The sequence below is a fragment of the Triturus cristatus genome, chromosome 3_2 (assembly GCF_964204655.1).
Source record: "Triturus cristatus chromosome 3_2, aTriCri1.1, whole genome shotgun sequence".
Taxonomy (NCBI): Eukaryota; Metazoa; Chordata; class Amphibia; order Caudata; family Salamandridae; genus Triturus; species Triturus cristatus.
This window is the reverse complement of record NC_140584.1, coordinates 909,518,589-909,535,903: the sequence shown is the minus strand read 5'-3', so window position 1 is coordinate 909,535,903 and position 17,315 is coordinate 909,518,589. Positions and strand designations below refer to the sequence as shown.

The following is a 17,315-nucleotide window of genomic DNA, read 5'->3' as shown; positions in this document are numbered from 1 at the left end:
GACGCAATGTTGCAGTCGCCACATCATTTTGTGGGTGTGCATGCAGTTCAACAAACATATGCACACCTACGAAATGGCCCTTTGCTTTTTTTATTTATAGAACCAAGATAGCTAAGTAAACCAAAAAAGCACAGAAGGACTGCTTAAAAAGTGGTGCAAAAAACCAAAAATTAATTATTATTACAGTCATGCCTATAAGTCAAAATCAGAGTTTGGAAGACGGGTTATGCTATCGCATTTGTACAGCTAACCCGTCTGTCTTATTAGAGTGTCAAATGATAAAATGCACCTGTAAGGAAACAGACTGGCTATAAGTCATGTCTATGACAGAGTGACATCTGCCATACTCTAAATCATGCCCACGTAGAGGCTAGGAGATATCATATGACCCGCTCATGCTTCTGTTCATGCATTCAGATTTAAGTGCAGCGCTTAACTCTGGAGAGAAAGTATTCTTGGAATTCAGGGTGAATCTGTCTCTTGTCTTCATAAAATAATGGCTGGAGACAGGGTGGGGAGGAAAGGGCCTGGCCATATTATGAGGGGGGGCACCATCAAGTTCTGATACTATCCTTTTATGCTGAGTACTTTACCTATATTTTTTTTTCAAAGAGTTTTTGGGTATACTGCATCCATCCCCATTCCCCAACTAACTGTGCGGGCTGAAGCCCTGTGCCCTTCCCACCCGGCCTGTGAGTGGTTTTCACCAGACACTTCACCCAATTTTGCCTTTGGAAATCGTGGTGGAGTGGAGAAAAAGAGGAGCAGTTGTGCATGCTCCCTCTCCCCCAGTGCATTCTCTGAATGTTAACATATTTATAAAAAGTAGCCCATGTGCTTTAAAGACCATGTGCTGCTTTTTTAATTAAAAAAAAAAAAGGTTGACACCAAGTGAGTGAGAACACAGGGACGGAGCTCAGCTGTCCCTTGTGAGCCCCCACTCATGCATTCGCAGACATGCGCAGACAGTCACAAAATATTCTGCCACATTAATAGGCATGCTCTGGCACATTTTGCGACATCCTTCCAATATATATTTAACTGTCATCACAAAATGCTGGTTGTAGCTAATTGGTGGACAATTTGTTCATGCTGGTTGGTAACCTGCCCAATAATAGTACATCAGGACACTAGGGCAGGGATGTGAATGTGGGGGAGGGGAGCAATAGTTTTTTGTTTTTCAGAAACAAACTCTTGATTTGGGAGGTTGTTCCTGAAAAACAAAAAGTGTTAAAAGTTTGGTGAATGGGACGGCCGTTGTCCACCAAACTGTTTGTACATTGAAAGAAACCTCCACACTGGTGGATCCATTTAATGTACAGAGATGACCCCTGGACTGGCAGTCATCTCTAAATCTGACGGATGTCAATCCGTCAGGTCGGCGGGGGTAATGTTCTCAGACTATGCCACCCTAACGGACGGACTACCATCCATCAAAAGATAAATCAGACCCTAAATGCTCCAGTGGCGGCAGGCACGGATCAGAGATGAGGGGGGCAAGGAGGGGGAAAGTGGTGTAGAAAAATAAAAATACATTTATATCATCACCGTGTCCCCCCTCTGTCGTCTCCCCGCGTCCGTGCAACGGAAGCAGGAAGCACACAGGCTCCCCTAAGCCAATCACAACGCTGCTCTCAATAGTGTCACTATTGGTCTGAGTACTGTGGTTCGGTGCTCAGACGCGGACTATGAGCCTGTGCATGTTCTCCACCCAGGCTGTAATACAGCAGTAAGACACGCTGGTTCGCGCACAGGGTAGGAGTACTCTCCTTTTTATTGATGAACACGGAGTCAGAAGGATGGTTACTCTTGGAGCCTAATATACATATGAAGAGGAGCGCTTGGAACGATCTCAAAATTGGTTTATGTCGACATTGGAAAATTTTAAAGACTATAAGATTACAGGATATTACAGTGTGATGATTTACCAACAGCCCTGATGGAGTCAGTGGTTTATATACCAGATGACGAAACACGTGTTGGCTGCGGGATTGATTGAAGACATTTTAACATATGTGAAGAAGGGAGAATAAAAGACAAAGAAAGAACACTTTATCTTGTATTGACTTTTTCAAAACATTGGGTTGCTCAGCGGACTTATTATTTTTGTTTAAGTTGAGGGCATTTGTCCTCATCGACGCTGGGGGTGTCAGTCGCCATTCCTTCCCTTTGAAGCATCAGAGGGCAGCTTGAGACTTACATTAGGGTATTAACGGTTTGCGCAACCAATAACCTTGCCACATGGATTATTATATCAGGCTGTAATACAGGCTGGTGGAGAACATGCTAAATGCGCATGACTGTTTGGCCGGCCCAAGACGGCGGGCCAAAACGTCATGCGCACTTACAGAGTGCCTACCAGTTCTCCCCCTGCTCTGTGAGCACAGCAGCACAGCCCACCCCGCAAAACTGCCTCAACAGGTAAAAATAAAATGATAATAACATTGAGTTATCTTTTTATTTTTCCTTTTTTTTCACTGCTGAAAAGCAGTGAGGCGACGCTCCTCCGCCTTAGCGGAGGAGCTGCCACTGAAATGTTCACTTTCTTTTAATTTAGATGACAATGTAAATGACTTCCCCACTCTCCAGATTCGGGTGGTAAAAGCGACGACCACGGTATTCTGGCCCCATGAGTCTAAAAACATTCCATAGTTTCTCCTTCAAGGGGCGTAGACATTTCTTCCTTCAGTCTGCAGTCAGAGGGAAATGGCACAGCGAGACCTGTTGAGTGACCATCACCTGCCATTACATTCTATGTTTCAAGCTTGGGGGAGGGGAGGGTGAACTGAAAGAGGAGTAACAAACCTCCGTTCATTATTCATCTGAAAGAATACACAAAAGGTCTTTTATGAAGTAAAACGCTTCACTGTTTCCAATTCTTAATCCGATTTGTTCCCATATACATCTATAAAGTGCAGAGTAGAGCTTGTGAGGCATTGGTCCCACCTGGGCAGAATTCCAATATTTCTGCTGTAACAAACTCCTAGAAGTCCTCGAGTTTATAGAGTGAGCGATAGAGTCAATAACTCGGATCCCAAGTTATCTCTGAACAGCACTCAAATGCAGCTTCGTAGCACTTCAATAAATAACAACTAATAATATAAACCACCAACACACTTCACACAGGCCACCAAAAAGATAAGGAATTCTGAGTTATATTTGAACCAGTGACTGACAGTTAAAAGGACACGGAACTCTCGTGATAAAAGGCCACGATTACATTTGGGCCAGTAAATCCCATTAGTGGTGCAAACGCCTTTATTAGGTTTGCCCCAAGCTTGGGTGCCACCTGCATGCAACCTTGGACCAGGCGTATTAATGCATGGGTTGCATTCCCCAAGCCACGGTGGGCAGCCTACAGTTGTGTACACATTGAACACCTGCCGATTACTACATCGCACAGAAGTAGTGATGAGAGTTTGTAGATTCTGCACCAGCAATTTGCACAGGAATCTTGATCAGGCCGTAAGAGAAGCAGTCAGCCACTTTACCATTCATGCATTAATTGGAGGCGGGTACAGTAGAGTAAACCACAACACTTTCCTGAAAAGTAAAATTAGGTGACGTAGCTTTAGCCAACAAAATTGACACCCAGCCATTTTCAGTTGTGATCTACACACAGACGTAGAGTGGGCGGAAAGACACAAGAGGCAGAGGGGGGTTTACACTAGTCACCTGCTGTTTATCCGTAGGTGGACCCTGATGCTAGATGCACAACGCCAATGAAGCAACAATGGCAGAGGTGAACATATGGTCGCCGGGTAAGTTCTCGACTCATCACTTGAAAGAGTTGGAGGACATGAACAGAGACTTGCATCAGAAGTGGTGCGCTTCACCGGGTTCACTCACTGAGACACTGATAAATTTGATTCCAATACAGCAGATGGTGTGAAGGTCCAACTCAGTCTTTAGTCGAGCCGGGTACAATGCCTCATTTTAGGCAAGAGACAATGTGTGGCCAAGCCCTCCAGTGTGACACTGAACCCTTCCCCCCCCCCCGACACTCTTCATGGCTTCTCCCATCCTGGGCTGCAGAGGGCTTGTTCTGAAAGGAGCAAGAGGGAAGGATTCTAGCCTGTTCTGCTTTGCATTCTAAAAAGGTATGTACATTCCTATATACCGTATATGTTCCTATCATAAGCTCAATCTCTTAACAGAAATAAATATCCTCTCTGTCACCAAGTTAAAAGTTTCATTACACATAATTGACAGGGTCTTGGAGGTTTACTTAAGGTTGAACGGGGGGGCTACCCATTACCAAGGGAAAATCTAGACTACAAATCCACTACCTATTTGACCGCAGGATCAAAAAAAATTAAGGGGCTGCAAAGATGCGGGAGGGCCCCCATGCCAGAGTTTACTTTGGAGAGGATTGCCACTCCTGCCCTGAAGATGCAGCTCTTGCAGACTCCAAACATGACATTGGTGGCTCCACCTAGACACTGGAGGGGCTTGATGCTTTCAAGGGTGCTCTTAGACAAACGAACAGGCATCTGCATCTTCTAGCTCAACTATTGCCCAATCTTCTTGCCTACTTGCAATGCCTGTGAGGCATGAGGGTGGAAACGCAGTGTCCACTCAAGGGAATAATGTGAGACCTTAAGAGCAAGCTGGCTATATCCTGCCAAATCGAAATCTTATAAACCTGAAACCGGGACATGATCTTACACTGGAGTGCATTGGTAACTTCCACGGAGAAACTCTGCATCCTCTTCTGCAACAATAACCGTAACACACTTTGGAGAGCATGGATTGGTACAGATGTGTGTACAGTGCACACCCAGCTAGACAGGACACAATTCTAACAGAACCAGAGCACTCTTTCAAAAATAGTCAGATCGTTGACTGCACAAAGCAGCTAAGTTCACAATTCCCCTATTCTACAGTAGTATCATTTCAACAAACTGAGATTCGCATTATCCAGCACAGTATGACATTCAAGCTACGATTTACGCTGTTCTTGAATTTTGCGTCAATAAAAATGGTTGACTCCAGTCTTTCCATGCAGTTGATCCTGACAGCTCGATCTCGCCATCCTGCATGGGACTGGTGCCTTCCTGGCTGCACTATTTTCCCCTTCCTTGCCGTGAACAAGTGCTAACCTGAGTCAAAGATCTTGAAACATTCTTAGTGGTGGAAGGCATTTGACATAGTCGTTTATGAGCAAACCAGGGATCCTGGTGAAGCCCCTACACAGCCAGGACGAGGCCAATGGGTGGACGGAGGAGAGGCTGCCCCTGCCCCTCTTCTAGAGCAGCAGGCTCCTGCCTTTACTTCATTTATAGTCTTTTAATCAGCTTCTCCAGTTTCCGTATTCGCGAAGATTCTTGCTCTGGGGTGGGTGCCGAGAGGGACAGGGAGTTGGTGTTATCCATCCCCGCGGGAGGAGCCGGCAGCCTCTGGCGGAACAGGTCCAACATGCTGCTTTGCTCACTTCTCTTGAGACCCTAAAATTAAAGAATACATTAATTAATTGAGGGTACTACAACAAGAAGGCTATGCATTACCACATGAGCCACAGTTCGCTAAATTCAACAAAATATAATAGGCCGAGCATCCTGGCTCGCCTTTTGTCCTATGCGGAAAATTGACTTCTCTGACAAAGAAAAGGTCTGATTTGGTAGAACTGGTAAGGGGTTCTTGAAACTACTGCATGCTTGGTTCCTAGTGAAGCAGAAGGAATATGCTACTTACCAGTATGCATCTGTTCTTGGCATGTAGAGCTGCAGATCTACACACTTTTGCATAGATCGCCATCTGGTGTTGGGCCCGGATGTTTGCAGTTTGTTTTTCCTCTTGGAAAGTCTTTGGAAGTCACGAGGTCGATGACTCCTCCCTTGGTTCGTATTGCGCATGGGCTTCGGCTCCATCCTCAGATTGTTTTTCGCCAACAGGGAAAGATGGAGCGTAGTAATAACAGTGAAGAAACCCATGTGTGTTGTATCTAAATAAGATAGACTGGAACAGATACAGGTAGCCGGGGAGGTGGGTGGGCGTGTGTAGATCTGCAGCTCTACATGCCAAGAACAGATGCATACTGGTAAGTAGCATATTCCGTTCGAGATATGAGCTGCAGATCACACACTTTTGTATAGACTATATAGCAGTTCCCAACCTTAGCGGCGACCACCGGTATCTGTTGCAGTGGTTTGAAATAGTGTTTTTAGTACAGCCTGGCCCACACCAGTGTGTTGCTTGGTTTGCACATCTACACAGTAATGTTTAGTGAAAGTGTGCGGTGTTGACCATGTAGCTGCCTTGCACATATCATCTAATGGGATGTTCCCTAGAAAAGCCATAGAAGCCCCTATCTTTCTTGTAGAGTGGGCTTTAGGGGGAACAGATAGCGTGCGCTTTGCTTTGTGGTAGCAAATCTGTATGCATTTTACAATCCACCTAGCTATCCCTGATTTAGAGATGGGGTTGCCTTTATGAGGTGGAGAGAAGGAGACAAACAGTTGCTCTGTCTTTCTGAAAGGTTGTGTTCCTTTTAATATCCAGTGTGTGTAGAGGCCTTTCTGCAACAGTTTGAGGTTGCGAGAAAAAAAACGGTAATTCTACCGATTGGTTTAGATGAAAGGGTGAGATGACTTTGGGTAGGAATTTTGGGTTGGTACGGAGGACAATCTTGATCGGGTGCATTTGGAGAAAAGGTTCTTGTATAGTAAGTGCGTGTATCTTACTGACTCTTCTAAGAGAGGTGATGGCTACAAGGAAAGCTGTTTTCCATGTGAGGAATTGCAGTTCGCATTTATGCAAAGGTTCAAAAGGCGGTCCCATTAGCCTTGTGAGAACTATATTTAAGTTTCACACAGGTGAGGGTGGCACTCTGGGGGGAATTATTCGTTTTAGGCCTTCCATGAAGGCTTTAATGGCAGGTACTCTGAAAAGTGATAGGTGCTGTCTGTTTTGTAGGTAAGCGGCAATTGCTGCTAGGTGTAGCCGAATGGATGTAGATGCTAGGTTACACCTTTGTAGATGGAGCAAGTAGCATATGATGTGCTGTATAGATACGTCTAGAGGGTTGATTGTGTTGTTATGGCAATAAACAATAAATCTTTTCCACTTTGCAGCGTAGCAGGCTCTAGTGGTAGGGCGTCTAGCTTCTCTGATGACGTTCATACAGTCAGGGGGAAGGTTAAGGTATCCGAATTCTAGGATCTCAGGAGCCAGATCGCAAGGTTGCGCTGAGCTGGGTCCGGGTGTCTGATCTCTCCATGGTTCTGGGTTAGGAGGCATGGTGAGAGGTGTAACTTTTTGTGTGGCACTACCGAGAGTTCCAGCAGTGTGGTGTACCACGGTTGTCTGGCCCATGTTGGAGCTACTAGAATCAGTGTGAGGGAGTGCTATTGTAGCTTTCGCACCACTAATGGAATTAGTGGGAGAGGTGGAAAGGCGTACGCAAATTTGCCTGACCAGTTCATCCATATCGCATTGCCTTTGGACAATGGGTGTGGGTATCTGGCGGCGAAGCTTGGGCTTTTTTTGTTTTCGTGGGTGGCGAAGAGGTCTATCTGTGGATGCCCCCACATCTGAAAGAATGGGTGAAGAACCTGTGGGTGAAGTTCCCACTCGTGGATCTGCTGCGTCTGTATGCTGAGCAGATCTGCCATGGTGTTTTGGACTTCTGGGACATGTTGGGCTAGGAGAAAGATTTTGTGTGGAATTGCCCATCTCCATATGCTCTGTGCTAGTTGAGAGAGCTGTGGAGAGTGTGTGCCGCCTTGTTTTTGTATGTAGTACATGGCCGTCATGTTGTCTGTGCGAATAAGGACTGCCTTGCCTAAAATCTGTGTCTGAAAGGATTTTAGGGCTAGAAAAATTGCCAGTAACTCCAGATGGTTGATGTGGAGTAACTTTTGTTGCGGCGTCCATGTGCCCTGCACTGTGAGATGTAGTAGATGAGCTCCCCAGCCGGAGAGCGATGCGTCCGTTGTTAGGATTATTTGTGGAACCGGGTCCAGGAACGGTCGACCTCTGGAAAGATTTGCGGTGTTCCACCACTGCAGAGAGCGATGGGTGCGACCGTCTACCAACACCAGATCTGTCAGTTGCCCCTGGGCCTGGTTCCATTGGAGCGCTAAGCACTCTTGGAGTGGACGCATGTGGAGTCTTGCATGAGGCACTATGAAAATGCAAGAGGCCATCATCCCTATCAGTTGCATAAACACTCTTGCTGGGAGGGAGTGTTGAAGTATGAATTTTTGACGCAAAGCCTGAATGCTTGCAATCCTGGCCGGATTGGGGTAGGCTATGGTTTTTGAGGTGTCTATGGTGGCACCGAGGTATTGCTTTATGTGGGATGGTGTTAGCTGGGACTTTTGGTGGTTCACCGTGAAGCCTAGTTGGTGAAGTAGTTGGATTGTAGTGGCGGTGTGGTGTACATATTGGTTGTAGGACACGGCTTTTATCAGCCAGTCGTCCAAATATGGGAAGACGTGAATGTGCTGTCTTCTGAGATGTGCCGCCACTACCGCTAGGCACTTGGTGAATACCCTTGGTGCTGTTGTGACCCCGAATGGGAGCACCTTGAACTGGTAGTGTTGCCTGTCCACTACAAATCTGAGGTACTTTCTGTGAGCATGGTGTACCGGAATGTGAAAGTATGCGTCTTTCAAGTCCAGTGTGGTGAGAAAGTCGTTCTGGGAGAGGAGCGGAAGTGCCTGCTGAAGTGTTACCATGTGAAAATGGTCCGAATGTATGTATGTGTTTAGAGGCCGGAGATCTAAGATAGGTCGTAGAGTCTCGTCTCTTTTTGGTATCAGAAAATATAGGGAGTAGACCCTTACATTTTGCTGATCGGGGGGGACCTGTTCTATTGCGTGTTTTTGTAGGAGGGAGATTACCTCCTGTTTTAGTAACGTGGAATGTTCTTGTGACATTGGGCGTTGCCTGGGTGGAATGTTGGGGGGATAGATGTGAGTTCTAGGCAGTACCCTGAACGAATAATTTGGGTCACCCATTTGTCTGATGTGATGGACTCCCAGACGTGAAGGAAATTTTGTAGTCTGCCCCCGACCGGAGTGGGATGGTCTGGAGGGAGCAGGGGAAAGTCATTGGGTAGGCGGTGTGGCAGAGCGGGCGGTATTTGTTTTGCCTCTGCCTTTATTGTTATTGCCTCTATAGCCGCCTCTTTGATAACCCCTTGTGAAGGTAGACTGAGGAGGGGATTTGTAGGACGTGGACGCGCTATCTGAGGAGTAGCCTCTGCCCGTGCCCCGAAAGGAAGAGCGGCGAAAGGAGCGCCTAGGAGGGTGTGACTGTAGGGCTCCCATAAATTTTGCCGTATCTGTGGCTTTCTTCATCTTCTCGAGGGCGTCATCTACCTTTGGACCGAATAAATGTTCTTGGTCAAATGGATGGTTTAATATGGAGGCTTGTACCTCAGGTTTAAAGCCTGAAACTCTCAGCCAAGCGTGGCGACGGAGGAGGACACTAGTGTTAACGGCCCTGGAGGCTGTGTCTGCTGCGTCTAAGGCACAGCGTATAGAGGTATTAGTTATGGTCTTACCCTCTTGAATTAATTAATTGGCCCTATTTTTGTATTTTTCTGGGAGATGGTGCATGATGGTTTCTAGTTCATCATAATGCGCTCTGTTGTATCTGGCCAATAGCGCTTGAGTGTTGGCGTTACGCCATATATTGGCTGCCTGTGACGCAGTACGTTTTCCTGACGCGTCCAGGAGCTTTGACTCTTTTTCAGGCGGTGGTGCTTCGCCTGACGCCTGGGAATTTGATCTCTTCCTTGCAGTGGGTACCACTAGGGAATCCAGTGGCGCTGGCCCTTTGATGTATGCAGGATCTGTGGGGGCAGCTTTATACTTTTTCTCTATGCGTGGGTTTAGGACCCTAGCCCTGACTGGGTCTTTAAAAACCTCTGGGGCATGTTTTATTACCCCTTTGAGCATAGGTAGTATAGCAGTAGACCTATGTGCAGTATCAAAGGTGTCTAGGAGGAAATCTTCCTCTACTGGGTCAGTGTGTAGCTCTACCCCGTGATAATGTGCCGCCCTCTGAAGTAGGTGGTGAAAACCTAATGAGTCTTCTGGTGGAGATGGCCTGGATGGATAAAGGTCATCTTGTGGGACATCTGGAATGTCTGGATTATTATAATCATCCCATGGGTCTGGGGATCCTGTAGCAGTAGGGTCTTGTGGCACATCTGCTGGGTCGTAGTATGGGTCCCCCTGATCATCATGGTCTGGAGACGGGGTCGGAGAGCGATGAGGCAGGGGTGGAGAAGGTGGAGGGGGCGGAGGTGGAGAGGGTGGAGGAGGTGGGGAAGGCACTCTGAAAGGGGAGGTAGCACAGTCCTTCCTCTTTGGAGGTGGAGGTGGAGCTGGTGTGTCCAAATGTCTCTTTTTAGAAGACAGTGCCAAATGTCCAGTTTTTGGATCCTTGGTAAGCGTCTTTTGCAAAGGATCCGGTGTAAATAGTTCTTGCGACACTGGTTGTTCGATCGGCGCCGAAGTTTTCGGGGCAATGGCTTTTTAGGCTCGTCTGTGCCGTGCTTTTTTGGAACCTCCGATTTTTTGGTCGGTGCCGAGACAGGCTTGGGCGCGGGAGTATCGGTGCCGAGGGCCTTATGATGTTTGGTCGGTACCGAGAGGCTGGGTTTCGACACCAAGGGCTTTGGTGCAGAGCTCGGTGTCGAGGTAGAGGCCGATCTTTTCTTTGGTGCCGAAGGGTGTTTTTCAGCACCGCTGGCAGGCTGGCTCGAGCCCGAGCCGCCGGAAGGCTTATTAGGCTTCTTCACCGGGCCCGAAGGTGGGGTGTTCGAAGCAGCGTCTTTGGTCTTGCCTAGGCCCGGAGGCGAAGGCGTGACCGAAGCCTTTTTGGGTGTCGGCGCGGGTGTGGGAGGGGGTATTTTACTCACCACCCTCTGCGCCGGGGTTATGTCTTCCACATCCAAGTCGTCGGCTTCGGAAGCACTGACTAGGTCCTCTTCGGTGTGCTGCTGTCCCGGAGCTTCGACGTCGTCCCCGAAGATGTCGACCGGAACGGAAGTCAAGGAGTGCGCCATTTTTCATCTGGCCCTTCGATCTCGAATAGTCTTTTTGGATCTAAAAGACTTGCAGGCGGGACAGTCTCGAGCCTCGTGTTCAGGGGAGAGGCAGAGGTTGCACACCTCATGAAGATCGGTGTGGGGGAATTTGGACCCACATCGAGGGCACTTCTTAAATGGAGTTCTTTCCATCAGCCGGGACCGCAGCCTGGATAGGCCCGAAGGCCGCCGTCGATGACTGGAATCGAAGGTGTGTCGAAGAAGAAGGTGATTGAGGAGATCAGGATCTGAACAATACCGCGGAGAGCGAGGATTCCGCTTCGATCGTCGAACTGGAATGTTCGGAACCGGAGCGCGAAGTATTACATCCGAGCCCGATGGCGAAAAAAACAATCTGAGGATGGAGCCGAAGCCAATGCGCAATACGAACCAAGGGAGGAGTCACCGACCTCGTGACTTCCAAAGACTTTCCAAGAGGAAAAACAAACTGCAAACATCCGGGCCCAACACCAGATGGCGATCTATGCAAAAGTGTGTAATCTGCAGCTCATATGCCTCGAACATATATAATTCCACATCTTATGGATGTTTAGGCAAACGGTAACATGCTGACCTCTCAAAAGCACAAACGAGTGTGACAATGCCCACCCAGAACTGCACACTGCACTTTCCTTGTTCAGGAAATGCAAAATAGATTTATACAGTTCGTTCAAACAACCAGAACCACCAGATCTGATGTACTCCAACAGGAGCATTCATACAACTGTGTTAACTCCCCCTAATAGTACCACCCGTGCCTTTGCCCTCAGTTGTGTAGCAAGGATGCCATGCACCGTAATACAAGCTAAGAAACTGCCCCCCCCCCCCCCCCCATTCCACTGGTTTGGCAGTAAACAAAAAGAAAAATGCAACCATAATTGGGATACTGAGAGCTCCTAGAGTGTGGATCGTGCAGGGATGTATACAGCTGAGCTGTTCTGGGCCATGCTTGACCAAACTGTGCTGTGGCAGGCCCACCTAGATTGCACTGGAACGTACGAAGCCTGGGTGTTCTGTGGCATGCGAGGATGGGTTTTGGTGGGGAGTGCCTAGCCAGACTGTCCTGGGGCATGCCCGAGCAAGATTTTAATGGGACGTGCCCGGCCAAGGTTGTGCTGGGGCAGTGCAGCCACGCTATGTTGAAGCCTGCTCAACCAGGTTGTGTTGTGGTCTGCTAGGCCAGGTTGTGTTGTGGTCTGCTAGGTCAGGTTGTGTTGGCGTCTGATAGGCCAGGTTGTGTTGGCGTCTGATAGGCCAGGTTGTGTTGGGGTCTGCTAGGCCAGGTTTTGTTGGGTGTGCAGGTCCAGGTTGTGTTGGGTGTGCAGGTCCAGGTTGTGTTGGGTGTGCAGGTCCAGGTTGTGTTACAGTCTGAAAAACAAGGTTATGTTGGGGTATACAGGGCAAGGTTGTGTTGAGATATGTAGTGATGGGTGATGTGAGAGGTGCACTACCAGGTGCTGTTACGGGTTGCATTGCCAGGTGCTACTTTGGTTTGCATTGCTAGGTTGTAATGGAGCGTTCTCTGGTAGACCTTGTTGGGGTGTCCAGGACAGGTGAAGGGACAAACAGTGTTGGGGGTTGCAAGGTTCTTACTGTATCGAGGACAAGGTTGTGTCATAGCCACCAACCAAGGCCCAGATTTTAACCAGACACAGCCATTATTTTGATGAGAGTGGAGACGTACCTCCTGTGACGGAAGACTGCAGACATGTCCTATCTTCTTTACCTTCCCTAACCTTGTACCCCGCCCCTCCCCCAATGCAGGACTCTCTTATTCGAGTTTTACTTTACAGTTCAACCACTTGCAAAGTCAGTTCAGGGAGACTGTGGGATTCATTTACACCAGCGCATCCGTGTAAGAGTACAAAACATCACAGCAACAAAATATTAAACTAAATCCACAGATGCTGCCTGTTCTCATCCAACAAGAATCTAATCTATGCCTGCCCCCTCAGAAATATGTAGCAGCTCAAACAGAGATAGCCACTTCAGTCTAAGAGCCCCAGATGTGGAACACACTCCCAATGGCACGCCACCCAGGAACACTGGCAAACTGTGTGGGTTTTCAGAGCCCCGTGGCTCAGTGGTAGTTGCAGCCTCATCTCACACTCTTGCCGGCCCCTCTCAGCACCCCTTTTTACTTCCGATGGAGCCCACCAGTTTGAAGAATACCCATCAAAAGCAACCACTTTCTACCACCAGTCACCGGTCAATGCGTGTTCCGCTTAGGATTACTGTGTACAAATAGGTTCAAATACCAACATGAAGCAGTTCATCAAAACTTTCGCCATGATACTATCATCCCATGTTCTCACCTTCATGTCAAGAATTTTCTGGAATGTTTCTGTGTTGCAGTCTACTAGCAGCTTGATGTAATTGTCAACAAACACAATGGGGGGCTCATGGGGGGCCATCACAACCTAAAAACAAAGGAACATATCAACTAAGTTATGACTTCTATTGCACAAAAGAAACATGCTACATAACTTTAAACAAGATAAGATCAAAACGTAATTGATCACTTTGTAGATGCTAACATACATCTTATACATATATATCGTTTTGTAGGTTTCCTGTTTTTAAAATGTTGATCCTGAAGGTAGATCTCCGGAGACTTAGAGTTCCAGCGACTGGTTGTTATGACTGAAAAATCTCTTCCTCCCAGAGACAAGGATCACAAGGAGTCAATTCAATGCTGATCTCTGAGAACCAGAAGTTGGTTAATGTCTATGAAAGGAACAGTGCAAATGGATGCTAAGCGAGAGACAGATTTCATTTTGTAATTACACAAGATGTGGGAAAGATGGCTCAGAATTCTCACTGCTAACATCAGCTAGCTGCAATCTGCAGGTCACAAGTCTGAATCCCAGCGTGGCCAAGGTAGCTTTCAAGCCTCGAGGCCAAGGAGAATGCTTAGAGACAGCAAAATCAGCGGTGTCAAGAAATACATAAAAACATTTGAAGAGGGGATTAGAATAGGCCCTCAAACAAATTGGCCAGACAGCCTGTGTGTTGGGCGCTGGCAGGCTGTCACTAGCTCTGTATTCCAAGGATTGAGTTTAAGGCTTTAATTGTGAGGTTCCCGGAGAGTTATGCAATAATTATAGTATCTTGTATAATCAGATAACCTGAGCTTCGGAATTTTCTGGGTGCAATATTTATAAGGAATGACAACTTTTCCCATTGGAATGGGGAATAACATGCACATTTTGGTACTTTGTGCCCAAAATCCACATTTCCTTAACAATTACTGCATTGATTTTCCTCATTAAATTTCAGCAGCATTGGCTTGCCAAAATGTAACGGAAGAAAACTCCAGAGTTTAGGACTTTATTGCACCCGCTACTTACCAAGTGTGGTTTGTTATGGGTATTTATATATGAAACGCTGCACTTTGCTTCACCGCAGCCCCTGTGTGAAGGTGTTTGCTGAGGTCGCGAAAAGCATTGAGCCTATGCTGGTTATCATGTGAAGGTACATCAACCGCCTGCATGCAGGGAATCATATATGAGGGTCTTCCTGCTGGACAATGGGTGTCCACAACACTCAAACAAGCCTTATCCTGCCTCTTTCGGTATGGTAGAACTTTGTATCCCGGACGGCGGGCTAACCTGTAACAAACTCTGTTTCTCCCAAACATCATCTCACTAGCTAGATAAACAAATTACCATGATAGCCTCTATCCGATCTCTGAGGGATTTATTACTGACATGTTTTCCATGTTCGTTGTTCTGGCTTCCTCTGTAATGTATGATGCACTACAAAGCACTCTTGGTGCTGGGACAACACTATACAAACTGTTATCATTTTTAAAAAGTACGTCCCTGCAGGGAAACGCCTGCAAAACAGAACTGCGAAGGTCCAAATAAACCAGTGACATTCTTTGAAGAAATTCTGGGGTAAATTGTACTAAAATCCTGGCCATTGGCGGCGGAATAAAACTAGCCTGCATGTTAAGGACCCGTTTGCTGCCCCAAGCATGCTGGAATGAATGCTGGTTGAATGAGCGTCGCAGGATGCCGACCCTCCACAAAAGGCTGCTAGGGTGGCCTCCTCGATAAGCTATGCACACACGACAAATCTGAAATGGGCGACAATTCCATATCTGACGTTTAAAGAAGGCCGTCAGAGAGGAGCGACATGAAGCGGATATCGGTCGGACAGGGAGATCTGCCTTTGGCTTCATTGGCTGGACAACCAGACCGGCATCTTTCAAATCATGCAGAGGGGGTTAACACGTGTGCACGGATCCCTGTGCTTCGACTGGTGACGTGAACGGGCGCTACTCTTTCGTCCCGCTTACTCCTCCCGGACCTACTGCATGACGTGAGGACGGGGTCATGGGTGAGTCATGTTCTGCGTAATAAAGATAACCAAATAATAATACAAGCCTTAACCAACAAATCAATTCCCCAAATTCAAGCGCACCCTCCCGGACCACGCTAAACTACGAAAAGTAAATGATAAAAGGCGCATTGCTTTGGAAGGGTGTGCAGCAACAGAAATACGTTTCAGGCGGGAAATAAAAGAAACCGTGTGAATTCCTTCCGACCACTCTCCCCAGCGGGGCCGGCCAGACAGAGGCGGATTCCTCCCATCTGCAGCGAGCAGGGGCTGTGGCAGACTCGTAAAGCAGGAATGACTTGCAGAGGCCATGGGATGGAAGATTAGTCTGGGGTGGAAGGAACGGGAGACCAGACTGCGTGGATTGGAAATGCGGGCGTCAGCACATACCCTGGAATGAACAAGAAACCATTTTCCACTAGTTGGTAGGGAAAGAATACACTGTACGAAAGCACCACTTACTTGAATAACAAAAATATAACTTTACAAGCAGGTTGGCTAGCTTTCGAATGCACTGGGGTGCCTATCTCCCTGTCTCCAGTGGATACCTACAAGCTAGGCAGACACTACTGACCCCCAGCCTCCAGCCAAGGAAGTGAGAGCAGGACTACGAACAACTGTCCCACCCAGGTCAGGGAGTTCACCTTCAGAGTACTCAACTTTGAGGCAAAGGAGTAATGTTGAGGCAGGAATTGGAGGGCCAGTATGACACCGGAGTAGCGTGCTACTTGCCGAAAAGCGGTTCATCACCTCATCAGGGGTAGCAAGCGATATATAAATGCAAACCTTTCCCTCTTCTGTCCCTCTACTATCCTTCTCAATCCACATAACAGACTAAAATGTCCACCGCTAAAATTAATTTAATATTTTCACTATAGTAATTCACCACTAATCCTTTTGGGCTCTGGAGTAGCGTGCTAGTCGACGAAAAAGCGCTTCAACGCCTCCTCAAGGGTAGTAAGTGAAATATAAATGCAATTACGATACAATATAATACCTTCGAAAAGCTTTTCCCTGCAGGTTCCGTTACTGCCAGGGTGAGTTTGTTGAGAAGCCGGAAACTTCATCTAAAAGTTGCAAAGATTAGCAACCGCTGGAAGCTCAAAAGAACGATTAACTGCCTAACAGAGTATGATCTTTGAAAGAAAATCCTTGGATTTTGCTCATTACCCAAACATCTAACTGCAAAATAAATAACACCGTTTTCATCAAATCATTTCCATATGTGACCCTCTTACCGTGACCCTCCTTTTCCCATATATTTTGTAGAACGTAGGCATTTCTTTCCTTTCCTATGCAACAGGCAACCTAAATACTGTGTTTTTTTAAACTCTTGCGTCCCACTGTAGAACTGTTAGAGGAAAAGGCTTTTATTTGGGATTTGTTGAGTATCATGTTAAAAAGTATGACATGCATGGAACGAAAAAAACATGTTAACTGGATGCAGCACTGAAAGGTTCCCTGGGCACTCATTCTACCCTCTATAAAAACAACCTTCCCTCGAATAATTACTGATAGAAACCACAAACTCTAAGAAAGAGTTCACAACATTCAATACTGGTCCACTTATCACTGCAGCAACATCTTGCAATATAGCAGCTTTAAATTCTAAAATGTTGGACAGGAATAGGAGATGGTGGCAAACATTCTGCATTTTTGGTACTGTTGGATGTGATGGATACTGTGATCTTTCTGAAGATATTGTATCTGAAATGTCTCAGCCTTAGTTTTGGACCACACAATTCTTTTTTACACAATCCTACAGTGCAGGGAAGTATCTTCTGGGCCACACGTTGCTTTGGTGCTAAATAACGCTGACTGGACACAACACAGAGTGCATAAATGGCATAGCCCCACCAACCCCTTTAGATCCCAGACCTTTCTAGTCCAGTCGCTTTCTGAAGAGCTGAAGACTGAGCGGACATGG

The 17,315-nt window shown here is 47.0% G+C and overlaps 1 protein-coding gene across 1 annotated transcript in view; it reads right to left on the bottom strand.

Annotated features, from left to right (window-relative positions):
- Nucleotides 1–3,137: 3,137 nt before the first annotated feature.
- VPS53 (VPS53 subunit of GARP complex) overlaps nucleotides 3,138–17,315 on the bottom strand; it is an 898,950-nt gene continuing 884,772 nt past the window's right edge. The window contains exons 21-22 of the mRNA XM_085649360.1: nucleotides 13,360–13,464; nucleotides 3,138–5,447 (exon numbers count right to left, since the gene is read on the bottom strand). Coding sequence (XP_085505486.1) covers nucleotides 5,280–5,447; nucleotides 13,360–13,464 — 273 coding nt within the window. The 3' untranslated portion in view covers nucleotides 3,138–5,279. The remainder of the gene's footprint in view (nucleotides 5,448–13,359; nucleotides 13,465–17,315) is intronic.